Here is a 15706-nt window from a genome sequence, read left to right as displayed (position 1 = left end):
GATTAAACAAAGCTAAAACAGGTCCAATTTTTTTTTTTTTAAACAGGTCCAATTTTGAAGCAGGTTAGTAAAAAGAAAAAAGAAAAATAGTTAAGAGAGTCAGTGAATAACTGGGCTACAAAGATAGCCTAAACTAAATGATTAATAAGAACTAAGTTTACGTGGAAATTTTTTTTAGAAAAAAAAAAAAAGCAGTGTATACCTTAAAACACGCTTAAAGCATGGTGCTCTGAGCTAAAATTGAACGTCGGCCTTAAAGTCAGTCTTAGTGTCTGACTGGGCATCTGAGGCCACGCCCATGACCACGCCCACCCGCACCTGCAAGCCTCAAGAGTGGGGGTGGGGGTCTCCTTCCGCTTGGCCACCATTTTGAGAGACGTTAGTCTTACCCAGCTTGAGTTCCACATTTAGCTTTGGGGTGTGCAGTCACCGTAAGTATTGTGCCTGGCTCTGTGCTTCCCCCTTAAGCATCTCCAGCAAGAGGAAGCTGATTAATACTATCAAGTTGGCAGCCACGCCTGAGGCAGTGCCAAGTGAAGGACCTGCTCGAGGGAGGACCCCGAGACCAAAGGGCTTCCACCTAAGCCGGTCCCCAGTCCACAGTATCCAACCAAGCCAGGGGCCCTAAGCCCCGCAGCCCCTGGTCAGCCTGGTGGCGGGTGGGTTTTGGGGGCTGGCCTGGGCTTGGCTTATCTGGAAGTCCCTGCAGGTGTGAAGGGTGCAGTCTTTTTTTTTTTTTTTTTCTCTTCTTAAGGGTCAGTGCTTATCGCTGCCTCTTCAACATCTGAAAGTAATTGTTTTATGTATTTTGTCCAGTTATCTAGTTTTTTGATGGTTATAGAGTAAATCTTGTTTTGCTCTCTCAGTCTGGGCATGGCCTGGATTTTGCCTGGAACAGTGGGTGAACAGTGGTGCCCTTTTTACTAAGATGGAATTGAGCTCAAGAGAAACAGGTTTTGGAGGGAAAGTCAAGGCTTCAGTTTCAGGCATATTAATTTGAAGATGCCTGTGAGAAAGCCCCGTGGACATTTCAGGAAAATTTTAGATGCATGGTTTTGGAAACCAGAAAAGAGGTATGGAAGCAGAATTGTGTTTATTAGTCTTTCCCTAAATATTAGTGAATTTTCATGTGAATTTGGCTGCGCTCGCTAGTGGAAGGAAAGGATCTATAGATATGTGGAAAATGGTTATAATAATGATTCTGGTTAAAATGCTGCTTTTTATTCGGTATTCAAGCAGGTTACCTTCCTCCCAGACACAGAACTTTGGCTCACATCATCTTTATCTCACAGGCCAGTATTTGCAACTATCCACTCCAGTTTGCACAGGTTCATCATCAGCCAATTAACAATTTTTTTTTCTCATTTTAATTGATTCTTTTCCTTTGACCTGCGGGGTTTTTTTTTTTAAATAAATATGTTTAATTCCACAATGTGGAATTTTCCAATTATTTTATTACTGATTTCTGGCTTTATTGCACTGTAGTCAGAAAATATCACAAGATTTTTTTTTTTGAAGCTAACGAGGTTTGCTTGTTCAAGAGCTTTATGGTTCCATAAAGTCCACCTTAATTCTTTAAAGTTGTCTGGCGATGTTCAATTTTATGTATTCTTCAAATAGGACATTTCATTCACTCATGGTAATTAAGCAGTATTTCCAGCTGTGTCCTGTTATAGGGAAAACAAATTCTTATTGAACTCATGCAAGTAACTATATTTACATGAAAATAAAAATACTAAGTGTTTCCAAATTCTGGAGGAATTAAGTAGAGAGGAAAAATAAATGTTTCAGTTTTACTTAGGAAGATATAATTTACCCGGTTGCTATAAAGGGTAAAGTTTTCCTATATCTGAAAACACAGATTAAAAGTGAGCAGTATTTCAGATTAAAAACTATAAAATTTATAGCCATACCCATCAATGCACTCCATCCTACATACCTAATCCTTGATCTTAATATTAGGTTAACAGTTTTATGAAGCCATCATGGTTTGCATTAGAGTTCTTTAATTTCTTATTCAGTTCAGTGGTATAATCTAAAGGTTATCTGAAACCTGTACTAAATATTTCCAGATCATGTGGACCTAAAATGCATTCAGGTTAGTTTTTTAAAATATTTCAGGGAACTTATATAGGCGTTTGGTTTCCTTTAAGCCAGTTAAATAGAGCTCACAAATACATTTCAGTAAAACAATTCAGAGGTAAAGATACATCATCTTTATAAAGTGCACAAAGATGTAACCAGAGATCTCTTAGCTTCGTTTTCAAAGTTAGTCATGAACTAAGTATTATAATATAAATCTTGTTAGTTTGTAAATAGCAGTTGGAATAAGTTAAATTTACTCGAGTTTAAAAGCCCTCTTCGCCTCCACCTTTTTTTCCAGTTTTAGTTTCTACTAATTAAGCCAAGGTCTTAGTCTCAAGGCAACGTGGACTGTATTTGCATTTCAAAAACATCATAACTTTTATAACTTCAGACTTTTTCCAAGGAATGCTTTTGTTCTCTCAGGGTCAGAATTTTGAAACGGTATTTTATCAAACCAGCTTCTCGAACTGTGTATGCAAACAAACAGTTTTTTTGTCAAAAAAAAAAAAAAAAAAGCACTTACCATGGCCATTTTCAAGTGAGATTTCCTTTGGATACCAATTAAGTAAGTGCTTGCAAGTGTTTGCTGCACACCAATTGTGCATGAAGCCTGATGGAATTTCAGTGGGTATCTTTCTGTTCGGTAGCTGGTAAGCTTTAGAAGCACATTTTCCCATTTCCTTCTAGTTTCATTTTAATATAAAGTAAAAACATTCCAAATTCTTACCCCCAAATTATTAATAAATAAGACAAGCAGACATAGACAAGATGGACAAGGCCAAAACAAAACAAACCAGTAATCAGAACCTTAGAACCTTAACCCAGGTTTGGAGTAACCCTGCAGCCACAACATTTTGTATGATACCTATTAGTGTGGGCCTCTAGCCTGTGATTCTACCAAATTACCACCAGCTTGACCTCTAACCCACAACCTGGACAATTTAGGGACAGGTACTTTATTTTTTTTTTTAGAGGTTATTATTTTTTATAATGTTTTTTTTTTTCCTATTATAGTTGGTTTAGGCACAGATACTTTTTATGGAAGTTACATACTCCAAATTGTCTTCCAGACCCCAAAGTTAATTCTTAGCTGCAAAGCAAAATAATGCATCAGACGTCAGAAGCACCTTGTCAGGGAGAATCCCGGGATGGTCCTTGGAACTAATGGACCAGGCAGCTGCTTGGATTCCTCCACAGGCTCTCAATACCGGCAAGGAAGCCGTGACCCATGCACAAAAAGTCCACCTGGACTTATCTCCAGGCTGGCTCCCAAAATTTGTTACAGAATCAGTTTCACTAGCCTGATGTGCAGTGAAGCAAACTCTAAGATGCTAAGGTTTGCATCAGAGAACAAATCTCAGACCCAGCTCCCTAAATGTGAGGGGCTTGAGATGTTTATAGGATAAAGAAGCAAGGTGGTCTTATGTGTCAGAAAAGGTGAGGTATGGGAAAGGTGAGGTAATTGGTGTTCTGTGCAGGCACATATGAGTTGGGTGTTTCTTCATGGGATGCAAGTTCTAATAGAGACACTTAGTACGGTCTGAGGGGAGAATTTGTGGCCCTTTGAAGTCAAAAGGTCACCCATCAGACACTTATCCAGACCCAGTTTAGGCTTGCTGGTTCCAACTGGTGTAAGCCAGCCCGAATTGGACAAGAGCTGACTCTAGGATCTAAATTATGTGAAGCTTGGGGGAATGGAATTAATGGAATTATTTTATTGCAAAATAGAGTCCATTTTGCAACAAAGTAATTAAGGAAAGCTTGCTCAGTGAACTGCAGGCTACAAGCAGGTTTTTGTTTTGGGTTTTGTTTTGTTTTTGTTTAAACAAACCATTCCCTCATCTGCTGAGCAGTAACACAAGTTCAAAATGAATCTGTTACTCACCTGTTTTTAGTAATCCTACAGTATGTGGTTTCAGGATGGGATTTTTTTTAACCCCATGGGGCATGATTTCAGTTTCAGTTCTTAGAAGTTTATTTTTACAAATAAACCCAGTTGGGCAGCTCAATATATGATCACTTTTAAGTATTCCATTTTCATTAGAAAAGAATGTGCATTCTGAAATTATTAAGTATAGTGTTCTATAAATGTTAACTATGCCTAATTTTTTAATCAAGTTGTTAAAATTTTCTATATCCCCGTTTCAGTCTTTATTCGGAGAAGTGCGCAAAATCTACCATGATTATAGATTTGTCTCTGCTCTAGAGGCTATATGATTGGATGGCTATAAATGGAACTTTCTTTTTTAAAAAATCATTTTTAATTATTACAGAATGTCCTTCTTTGTCTCTACTAATGTTTTTGTCCTCAAGGTTTGTTGATCTACTGGTAATGAAGTGACGTAGCTTAAGTCATTTGGCCCCAGTTCTCACTCATCCTTTGATTACTCCCTGTGTTCACGCTCTTTGCCGTGTAACTTTACAGGGCCCTCTACCATGACTTGACATACTCTCCCTTTGACTTTGACCTGAGGACATCCTTTGAAGCAGAACCTTGAAATAGGCTTGTACTTTGGGACTTGCTTTCTTGGACAGTTTCCATCACCATGAGAACATACTCAGGCTAACCTGGTTGAGTGGCGTATGGAGCAGAATTGTCCAATCATACTAGCTTAGGCCAGTCTAGATCAGCAGAAAGGAGAGTTGATCAGCTCAGACATGCAACTAGTAAATGCTTACATTATACATGCCTGAGGTTTTCGTCCTTGGTTGGTACATAGCATTACCCTCCTAATGAAATGCTGGTGTATATACAAGTTTTATGTTTTTCTATTCTTGCACTTTCTATCTCAGCAAACATGGTTGAGTTTATTCTTTAAATCCAGTTAAACAGTTTTGTATTTTTTTTAATTTAATTAGAGCATTTAGTCTATTTACAGTGAAAGGAATTAATGATATATTTAGGCTTAAATTTGACATTTACTGTTTGCTTTCTGTTTGTTCTCCTGTTCCATGTTTATTTTCACTTTTTTTAGTATTAATATTTATGATTTCATTTTATCTCCTTTTTTGGCCTATTATGCACATACACCTTATCAAAGTTCATGGTATGCATATTTAACTTATCCTAGTCTACCTTCAACTAATATTATGCCACTTTGCATATAGTAGGGAACTGGACAACAAACAGTACACTTTCATTTCCCTGCCCCTGGCCTTTGAACCATCATCGTCGTACATTTTGCTTCCACACTTGTTATAAGCGATTGTTTTTTTTCTACAAAAATTCAGTTATCTTCTAAAGTGATTTTATGTATTTATAACATTCTTTTATATCTACGCACATATTTGATGTTTACAGTGCACTTCACTCCTTTATTTAGATGTGCATTCCCACCTGGTACCTTTTTCCTTTTTTATTGAAAGACTTTCTTTAACATTTCTTATGGTAGGGGTGACCTGTTGATAAATTCTCCAGTTTTGAATGTCTGAAAAGATCTTTATTTCACTATCTTTTTTTTATAACCCTTTTTATGAATGCTGCATTCTGGTTTAAAATGTTTTTTTTTTTAATTTGTTTGTTTTCTTTCTTCGGTTATTTAAAGATACTGCTCCACTGTTTTCTGACTTTGCATTTTTTTCAACAGAAGGCATTCTTTAGATTTTTCTCTTTTATCAGTGTTTGTAGGCATCTTGATTATGATGGGTTTTGTAGTTTTCTGTATGTGCCTTCTCCTTGGGACTTGTGCTACTTGCCTGTAGGTTTATAGTTTTCATCACATTTGGAAAATTTCCAGCCATCATTTCTTCAGATACTGCTTTTGTCCCTCACTTTCTCCCTCCTCACTTTCAGCGACTCCAGTCGCATTGACCTTAGTGTGCTTCTAGGTCTGCAGCTCACAGTTTCTCCTTTTTTTCAAATTCTCAAGTTCTCTGCTCTTCTACAGTGTCTCTTCTCCTCTTAATCTTAGCAGTGGATTTTTCATCTCAGATGTTATATTTTTCACCTTTAGAAGTTCACTCTACATATTTAAAAAATATCTTCCATGCCTTCCTCTACTGTCTTGAACATATGGGATGTAATTGTAATGATGCTTTAATGTCCTTGCTGAGTAAATATGTCATCTGAGACTTTTCTGAGTAGTTGCTGATTGATTTTTTTCCTATTTATGGGTTGTGATTTTTTTTTTTTGCCTTTTTTATGCGCCTGGTAATTGTTGATTGGATGCTAGGCATTGTGATTTTTACTTCATTGGCTGCTTTTTGTATTTACTAAAACATATTCTTGATCTTTGTTCCAGAACACAGTTGGTAACTTGGAAATATTTTTATTCTTTTGAGGCTCACCTTTAAGTTTGCTTGGCCAGACCATAGCATCCTTTAATGTAGGCCTCATCTTTTCCCGCTACTGGGGAAATACCCATCTGAGTGTGCTACCTGGTGCTGCAGGTCTTACAACTTTTTTCTGCTCTGGGAGAAACATCAACTATTCCCAGCCTTTTGTGAGCCCTGGGGATTGACTCACCACTTTGTTTTGCGTGGTTCTTTCCCTACCCTCGGGTAATTTCTTTAAAAGCATGTATTGATTAGTATTGTCAGAGACATGGGGACACTAATCTCCCCAAACTCCCATTTCTTTCTGCTCAGGTGCCAGGCTCCTCAACATTCACACACCTGGTATTTCACCCTGGAAAATCTATCCTACTTGTGAGACATTCATAACACTCACTTCTGTTTCCAGAATGTTATTATCCTTCCCTGCCTATTGTATGCCTTCCGAAACATGTTGTTTCATATTTTGCAGTTTTTAAATCACTTAATGTGCGATGAAAGTCTTGTTACTTCATTTTGGCTGGAGGTGGGCATTCAGACTTTATTTTCTTAACTGCTACAACACTGGAGTGTCTTTCTCAAAAGCAAAGTATCATAACAGAAAGTTTCCAGGGCAGAGACTATTGCCTGTGATCAATTCTTTAAGACATTTTGTTGTTTGGTTTAATTCTTTTTTCTTTTTTTTTCCCCACCAATTTCACACATTCTTTGTAAGTTCCTATGTCTGAACTTCATCCTATCACAAGGGGATGAGAAAATGTGTATGACAGTTGGATGTCTTTCAATATCTCTTTCTTTTTTAACTAGTAAGCAAAACCTTTGTTACTAGTAAGAAAAACCTTACATGGAAATATCATGTCCAGCTTCTTGAAACATCCTTAAAATAAGGGGAGGCACCCTTCTTTGTTCCTTCCTTCTTCCTGCTAGTTGGAATTCTGAATGGTAGATACGGCTTGAGCAGCCATTTGGGGCCCTGATAAGGAAGCCATGCTATAGTGGAAGAGAAAAGTGAAAGGTGCCTGGGTTATAATGGCATCGTGAAGTCACATACCACATAATTTGTTCTTTATGCCTCTGAAAAATTTTTGTTGGCAAAAGCAAGAATAAACTTGTCTTATTTCAGCTATTTCTATCGTGAATATTCCATCATTTTTAATTGAGGCTAACTCTAAAAAAGCCATATGTGAGAAGAAAGAGAAGGGGTAGGCATCTGTGTATGCGAGTAACTCATTAATCCAGGATTGTATTTCGTATTCCTCACCACACTGCTAAGTTCTCAAGTTACTTCAAGAGCATCCTACAGTTTTTAAAACACATTCATATCTATTATCTAACTTGATGTTTTTAGTATCTGTTAGTTGGCTAGGACAGAGAATATGGTACCATTTCAGGGGTGAGAAAACAGAACACTGAATGATGCAAACCTGCAATAAATACTCAACTAGTAGATGGAAAAGGTAGAGTGAAACCCTACTCTTCTACCCCAAATCTAGCATGTTATCCTAGATTAAACACTCTTGAAAAATCCATCTATTTTGATGGAATTTTCTGTAGAATGGTGGGGTAGGAAACATTTGAAAGTGCTGGACTATGACTGTTTTATTTACCATTCCAGCAAAAAAAAAAAAAGTGAACAATGGATAACATTAACAAGATTGAGACTGAGCCCCAGGAGACAGGAAGATGGAGAGAGTTTAATTCATGGATTGAACGCAACTTCAACTACGATTGCTATATTACTTACCTTTCTGGCTGCTACAGCTGTGAGTGGGAAGCCAAACAGAAAAAACCTAGACGTCCACTTTGCTGCTGCTCTTTGGTAAACAGATGGGAAGGAGCCAGACCACACTTTCTTAGATAAGGGGAACATGGGCATTAAGAGGAATGCTATGATTGTGTGTGTGTCTGTGCACACACGCATGAATCAGTGTGTAATGGAAGGACTGGAAATAACTTTATTTAGAAGGTGAAAGGTGCCAAGAATAGGATAGGTAAAGAATAGGGGATGGCGGAAGAAATGGTGTTGAAGGAGGAGTCGTAAGACTTGGTATAAAGTTTACTTTAGACGGAGCAGATGATGTGAATGGGAAATGAAGCTAGTGAGGGAGCTGGAACTGGTGTTGTGTGGTTTTAAGAATTTGACTTCTGCCATATTATGGGGAATAAAAAGATACATATTACTTAGGGGTGATGTAGTAAGTCACAAGAGTGTTTACAGAAGAATATATGGGGAAAGGTAAAGGGGGGCTCCATGGGGAAGGTGACATTGGAGGCATTGTGGTATAGCAGAAAAATCCCTGGACCAGAGCTTGGGAGTATGTTTTGGTCCCAGTTCCATCTCGGCCTTTGGTCTAGGTTTATGTGATATCTCTGAGACACTCTACAGCTAGGAAGTTAAACTACATAAATCTCAAGATTTCTAAATAATTCTTCAGGCCCTATTTCTACACAGGGGAAGGAGTATAGCATATAGCAAAAGAGCAAACATCTGTGTTCTGGGGAAAGACTGCCTGGATTCAGGTTATGGCTTTACCACTATCTCCAAATTAGAGCTTTACCACTGTGGGACCTCAGGAAAGTTACCTAACATTCCAGTGATTGATTCCCCCTTAGAATAATAGAGGTGGTAACAACAGTATCCACCACTGGGGTTTGTTGTGGGAAAAGAAGAGGTAGAATTGGGCTCAGCTCACCATGAGCACTCCGTAAATGTTAGCTATTATTGCTCCTGTTCTTGGAGTCACTGACTTGTGGATATGCTCTTGCACAGACAGGAATGATGGTGTAAGGAGTTCTGGGGAGTGGGAGTGAGGTGGTGAATGTCCGTAGATGAAGAAGCACAGTGGTGTGTTTAGGGGAAAATACATTTTGAATGTTGAATTTACAGATACATAAGGTAATAAATGGTAAGTGATCGAGTTGGAAAAGAATGATTTAGTGAAATTATGAAGCATCTTGATGTCAAATTAAAATATTTGAACTTTATCCTGTAAACAGTGGAGAGGCTTTGAAAGTTTTTGAATAAGAGTGGCAACAATGAGAATCAAAATAAGGAAGCTGATTTATTTAACAAGTTGATTGAATGAGTATCACCATGGATAAGACCCCTAAGGTCTCTGCCCCTCCTGCGTCTTACATTCTAGTGGGATGAGTTAGGAAATAAACAGGCATGAAGAAAGGTGGTTTCACATAGTGATAGGAGCTTTGAAGATAATACATAGGAAAATGTGTTAGGTGGATGGGAGAGTGATTAGAGAAGACCTCTTTGAAACAGTGTCATGTGTGTGGTTTCTTAAAGAGGTGGAGCCAGCCTTGTGTTCATCTGGGGGCAAAAATATTCCAGGTAGAGGAACCAAGAAGTTCAAAGCTCTTGAAGCGGGCACAGATTTGATCATGTTCTAGAAACAGAAAGGAGGCCAGTGTGGCTGGGGTTCAGAAATGGATCAGTGTGTAGAAAGGGGTGAGGTCAGAGATGGGCAAGGGTTGATCACGTAGGACCTTTGCGCCAAGGCAGGCATTTTGGATGATATTCTAGTGCAGTAGAAAGTCCTGAGAGGGTTGTGAGCAGGGGAGTGACTTTATCTGATACATATTTTTTTAAAGTCCACCATGTTTTTTGTAGTGAGTGAGTATAAATCTAGTCAAATCCTGGTCTCTTCAGCTTCCTACATTTAGGAGGTGGTAACTTAATGCCTTAATACCTGCAATGTCTCTTTTTGAGTATTCTTTCTATGTTTTCCATTTTATTGCCTTAGTCTTTTATAACTCCATAATTTATACAGGGCAGAATTATTCTATCCATTTTTTTTTATTTTGCTTTTTTTTTTTAATAAAGGGCCACACAGGCGGCATATGAAAGTTCCCAGGCTAAGGGTCGAATCAGAGCTACAACTGTCAGCCTACAGCACAGCAAGAGCAACTCAGGATCTGAGCTGCATCTGTGGGCACAGCTCAGGGCAACACTGAATCTCCAACCCACTTGGATAGGCCAGGGATCAAACCCGCATCCTCATGGATAGTAGTCAGATTTGTTTCCGCTGCACCACAACGGGAACTCCTATTTTATCCATTTTTAACAGATTGGAAGCAGCATCCCAAATAGGTGATATTTCTCATTCAATGTTCCTGGGAAGGGTTTGACAACCTCTGGCTTGGTTGGTTTGTGATACAATTTTCTGTCAGGGGGGTTGTCTCAAAGGCACAGGTCGTACACCTTCTCTATAAAAGTGTCCTCCTTATGGGCTTTGGGTTTACAGGTCTGGGCAGTGCCCCTGCCACTTCTTGGCCCTGTGACCTTGAGTCAGTTACTTTACCTCTTTGATATTTAGTTCTTCTGCAAAACGAGGTTAAGAATACCTAACTTATATGACTGTATTGAGAAATAGAGCAAATGTAGTTACGTGAAATCTCTAGCACTGTACTGATGCAAATTAGTGACTCAAAAAAAAAAAGTGGTTTATTCCCTTGACTTGCTCCCCTCCCCAAAATATGGGTAGGTAAGTGACGAAATGAACTGATGAATGGTGAATGGATTACTCAGTGAATGAACAGACATTTGGTCCACGATGAAGTGGATGGATTCAACAGGTGATTGTTGAGAGCCACCTCCGTTTAAGGAAGTATGATAGATATTGACAGTTCATAGAAATGTAAGGTAGGGAAGTTCTTTTCCTCAAGAAGCTGTCACATCAGATAGAGACGTATAAATATGTAATTCCAGTTCAGTGTAATGTCATAAATACACTTATACAGAATTCCATAGGGGTAAAAAGAATGCAGTGGTCACTTCAGAGTGCACTACAACTATGCAGACTTTTGGCAAATATATACAGATGTTGCCAAGGTACCCTGGGTAAATGGAGCTAAGTTAGACGTCCTTCTTTCTCTTCCCAGATAGATCAACTCTTTTACCCGTGGCTCTTTGCTGCGTTTTGCCTGACTGTGCTTTTGCTGTTCACCTGGATAGAGACCTCAAACGAACACAATGGCTTTGACTGGTGAGTTTCACTTTTTGTGTTTTCACATGTGTAAGGGCTCTTTGGTGTAGTAGCCGCATGGATCTGACCTCGGGCTGAAAAGATCTGGTGGCATAAGAGGGAGGGTAGACAAAATTGGGTTTTCTTCAGCTGGTGGGTGGGAGGTTGTTTGCATGTTTTGGCTATTGTAAATAGTCCTACAGTGAATGTGAGTGGGGGGTACAGACATCTTTTTGAGCTAGTGCTTTTGCTTCTCTCAGACAAATACCCAGAAGTAGAATTGCTGAATCATATGGTAGTTCAGTTTTTACTCTTTGAGGGATCTCCACATTGTTTTCTTGAGTGACTATACCAATTTACATTCCTGCCAATGGTGCGCAGGCATTTGCTTTTCTGCACATTTTTGTGAACACTTGTAATATCCTGTGTTTTTATTAATAGCCATTCTAACAAGTGTGAGGTGATACCTCTTTGTAGTTTTGATTTGCATTTCCCTAATGATTAGTGATGTTGAGGACCTTTTTGTGTACCTGTTGGCCATTTGGATGTCTTCTTTGGAAAAAAATGTCTATTCAGATCGTCTACCTAATTTTATTCATATTGTTTTTATTACTATGAAGTTGTATCCATTCTTCATATATTTTAGGTATTAACTCTTAAGCCGTATTATGATTTGCACATATTTCTCCCATTTGGTAGGCTGCCTTTTTATTTTGTTGATTATTTCCTTTGCTGTACAAATCTTTTTAGTTTGATGTAGTCCTACTTGTTTTTAGCTTAGTTTGCTTTTGCTTTTGATGTTAGATCCAAAAAAAAAATCATCACCAAGACTGATGTCAGTGAACTTACCACCTATGTTTTTTAATTTTTAATTCAAATTGACTTGATTTACAATATTCTGTCAGTTTCTTCTGTATAGCACAGTGGCCCAGTTGTACATATACATACACATAAATTCTTTTTTCTTTTTCTCATATTATATTCTATTATATTCTATCACAAGTGATTGAATATATTTCCCTTTGCTCTACAGCAGGACCTCATAGTTTATCCATTCTAATTGTAATCCCAAACTCCCAGTCTGTAGCATTCCCTCTCTCTCCCCCTTGGCAAACACAAGTCTCTTCTCCATGTCTGTATGTTTCTGTTCTGTAAGTAGGTTCATCTGTCACCATGTTTTAGATACCACATGTAAGTGAAATCTTATGGTACTTGTCTTTCTCTTTTGACCTAATTCACTTAATATGAGAATCTCTACTTGCATCTCTGTTGCTGGAAATAGCAATAGTTTATTCTTTTTATGGCTGAGTAGTATTCCATTGTGTATATGTACCACATCTTCCTAATCCATTCATCTGTTGATGGACATTTAGGTTGTTCCCATGTCTTGGCTATTGTGAATAGTATTGCAGTGAACATAGGGATGTATGTATATTTTGAATGAAAGTTTTCTGCAAATAAATCCCCAGCAGTGGAATTGCTGGTCACATGGTAGTTCTATACTTAGTTTTCTGAGGTACCTCCATTCTCTTTTCCTTAGTGTTTGTACTAAGTTACATTCCCACCAGCAGTGTAGGAGGATTCCGTTTTCTCTACGCCTTCTCCAGCATTTGTTATGTGTAGGCTTATTGATGATGGCCATTCTCACAAGTGGGAGGTGGTACCTTAGTTTAGTTTTGATTTGCATTTCTCTAATAATTCATGATGTTGAGCATATTTTCATATGCTACTGGACATTTGCATGTCTTCTTTAGAGAAATGTCTATTTAGGTCTTTTGTCCATTTTTCAATTGGGTCGTTGGTTTTTTTGCTCTTGAGTTGTGTAAGTTGTTTGTATATTTTAAAGATTAAGCCCTTGCCAGTTGCATCATTTGCAACTATTTCCTCCCATTCTGTAGGTTGTCTTTTTGTTTTGCTTTTTTTTATCATTTCCTTGGCTGTTCAGAAACTTGTAAGTTTCATTAGGTCCCATTTATTTAATTTTGTTTTTATTTCTATTGCCTTGGGAAAGTGACTTAAGAAAACATTTGTATGATTGATGTCAGAGACTGTTTTATCTGTGTTCTCTTCTAAGAGTTTTACAGTGTCTTGTCTTATATTTGTCTTTAAGCCATTTAGAGTTTAATTTTTTTACACAGTGTGAGGGTGTGTTCTAGTTTCATTGATTTACATATAGCTGTCCAATTTTCCTGGCACCACTTGCTGAAGGGACTTTTTCCCATTTTATATCCTTGCCTCCATTGTGAAAAATTAATTGACCATAGGTGTCTGGATTTATTTCTGGGCTCTCTTTTCTCTTCCATTGGTCCGTATTGTGTTGTACCAGTACCACAGCCTTGATTATTGTTGCTTTATAATACTCTCTGAAGTCTAAGAGAGTTATGCCTCCTGCTTGGTTTTTTTCCCCTCAGGATTGCTTTAGCAATTATGGGTCTTTTATGGTTCTTTATGTATTTTTGGATTGTTATCTCTAGTTCTATGAAAAATGTCATGTGTAATTTGATAGAGATTGCGTTGAATCTCTAGATTGCTTTGGGTAATATGGCCATTTTTAAAATATTAATTCTTCCAATCCAGGAGCGTGGAATATCTTTTCATTTCTTTGAATCCTCTTTAATTTCCTTGATTAATGTTTTATAGTTCTTAGTATATAAGTCTCTAACCTGCTTGGTCAGGTTTATTCCTAGGCATTCAGTTTTTAGGGGTGCAATTTTAAAAGATATTTTTTATGTTTCTTTTCTAAGATTTCATTTTTAATATACAGAAATGCAACTGATTTCCAGGTGTTAATTTTGTATCCTGCTACTTGGCTAAATTTGTTGATCAGGTCAAGTAGTTTTTGTGTAGAATCCTTAAGGTTTTCTATATATAGTATCATGTCATCTTCATACACTGAGAGTTTTACCTCTTCTCTTCCAATTTGGATATCTTTTATTTATTTTGTTTGTCTGATTGCTATGGCTAGGACTTCCAATAATATGTTGAATAACAGTGGTGAGAGTGGGCATCCTTGTCTTGTTCCAGACTTTAGTGGGAAGGACTTCCCGTGTGGCTCACAACATAACTACTCGGCATTGCTTCTACAGACTTTAGTGGGAAGGCTTTCAAAAGCTTTTCTCTGTGGGGTATTATATTTGCTGTGGGTTTGTCATAAATGGCTTTTATTACGTTAAGGTATAGTCCTTCTATACCCACTTTGGTAAGAGTTTTTATCATGAATGGATGTTGGATTGTCAAATGCTTTTTCTGCATCTATTGAGATGATGATGTGGTTTTTTACTTTTGCTAATGTGGTGTGTGACATTGATTTGTATATGTTGAACCATCCTTGTGAAATTGGGATAAATCTCACTTGGTGGTGGCATATGATATTTTTGTATGTTGTTGGATTCCACTGGCTAAAATTTTATTGAGAATTTTTACTTCTATATTGATCAAAGATAGTGGCCTGTAATTTTCTTTTTTGGTAGTATCTTTATCTCGTTTTGGTATGAGGATGATGGTGGGTTCATAGAACTCTTTGGGAGTGTTACTTCTTCAATCTTATGGAAAAATTTTAAGTAAGAATGGTAAAAGTTCCTCTTTGTATGTTTGGTAGAATTTGCCTGTGACGCCATCTGGTCCTGGACTTTTATTTGTAGGGAGTGTTTTTATTACATACTCAATTTCGTAGAAACGAAAGTGATCTGTCTATTCAAATTATCTACTTCTTCTTAATTCAGTTTTTAGTGGGCTGTGTGTCTTTAGAAAGTTGTCATATCTTCTAGATTGTCAAATTTGTTGGCATATAATTGCTCATAGTATTCTTTTATGGTTTTTGGTATGTCTGCAGTATCCATTGAGATTTTTCATTTTTGCTTATTTGGATTCTCTCTTTCTTCTTCTTGGTGAGACTGGCCAGAGCTTGGTCAATTTTGTTTGCCCGTTCAAAGAATCAGTTCTTGGTTTATTGACTATTTGTATTTGTGTGTGTGTGTATCTCAATTTTATTGATTTCCTCTCTGATCTTTATGAGTTCCTTCCTTCTGCTGACTTTAGGTTTTGTTTGTTGTCCTATTTCTAATTCTTTTAGGTGAAGGTTTAGGTTGTTGGTTTGAGATTTTTCTTTTGTGAGGAAGGCCTGTATCACTTTGAATTTCCTTCTAAGAACTGTTTTTGAGGCATACCATAGATCTTGAATGGTTGTGTTTTCACTGGCATTTGTCTCAGGTATTTTTTAATTTCCTTTTAGATTTCCTTGTCAAGTCATTGGTTTTTTTAGTAAACATGTTGTTTAGTCTCCATGTAGTTAGTTTTTCTCATTTCTTTTCCTGTGGTTGATTTCTAGTTTCATGCCATTGTGGTCAGAGAAGATGCTTGGAATTATTTCTGTA

The 15706-nt window shown here is 37.5% G+C and overlaps 1 protein-coding gene across 29 annotated transcripts in view; it reads left to right on the top strand.

The window, feature by feature from the left end:
* Window positions 1–316: 316 nt before the first annotated feature.
* LOC100524885 (glycerophosphodiester phosphodiesterase domain-containing protein 4-like) overlaps window positions 317–15706 on the top strand; it is a 116687-nt gene continuing 101297 nt past the window's right edge. For 4 of the 29 annotated variants that reach the window (XR_014814742.1, XM_084975334.1, XM_084975332.1 and 1 more), the window contains exons 1-2: window positions 330–431; window positions 11251–11354. Coding sequence is in view for 4 of the 29 variants with exons in the window: in XM_084975325.1 (XP_084831451.1) it covers window positions 7994–8176; window positions 11251–11354 (287 nt within the window). In the remaining 25 variants the exon portion in view is untranslated. Of the gene's footprint in view, window positions 432–866; window positions 1074–7972; window positions 8177–11250; window positions 11355–15706 lie in introns of those variants that run through there. The other 25 variants (XR_014814743.1, XM_084975344.1, XM_084975331.1 and 22 more) reach the window with 18 other exon arrangements.

Source organism: Sus scrofa, chromosome 9 (genome assembly GCF_054392235.1).
Source record: "Sus scrofa isolate SSC_HxYL_T2T_F1_AM1 chromosome 9, Sscrofa_HxYL_maternal_Yorkshire_Landrace_v2.0, whole genome shotgun sequence".
Taxonomy (NCBI): domain Eukaryota; kingdom Metazoa; phylum Chordata; class Mammalia; order Artiodactyla; family Suidae; genus Sus; species Sus scrofa.
Note: the sequence above shows the minus strand (reverse complement) of the source record. Positions and strands in the feature narration are given on the sequence as shown.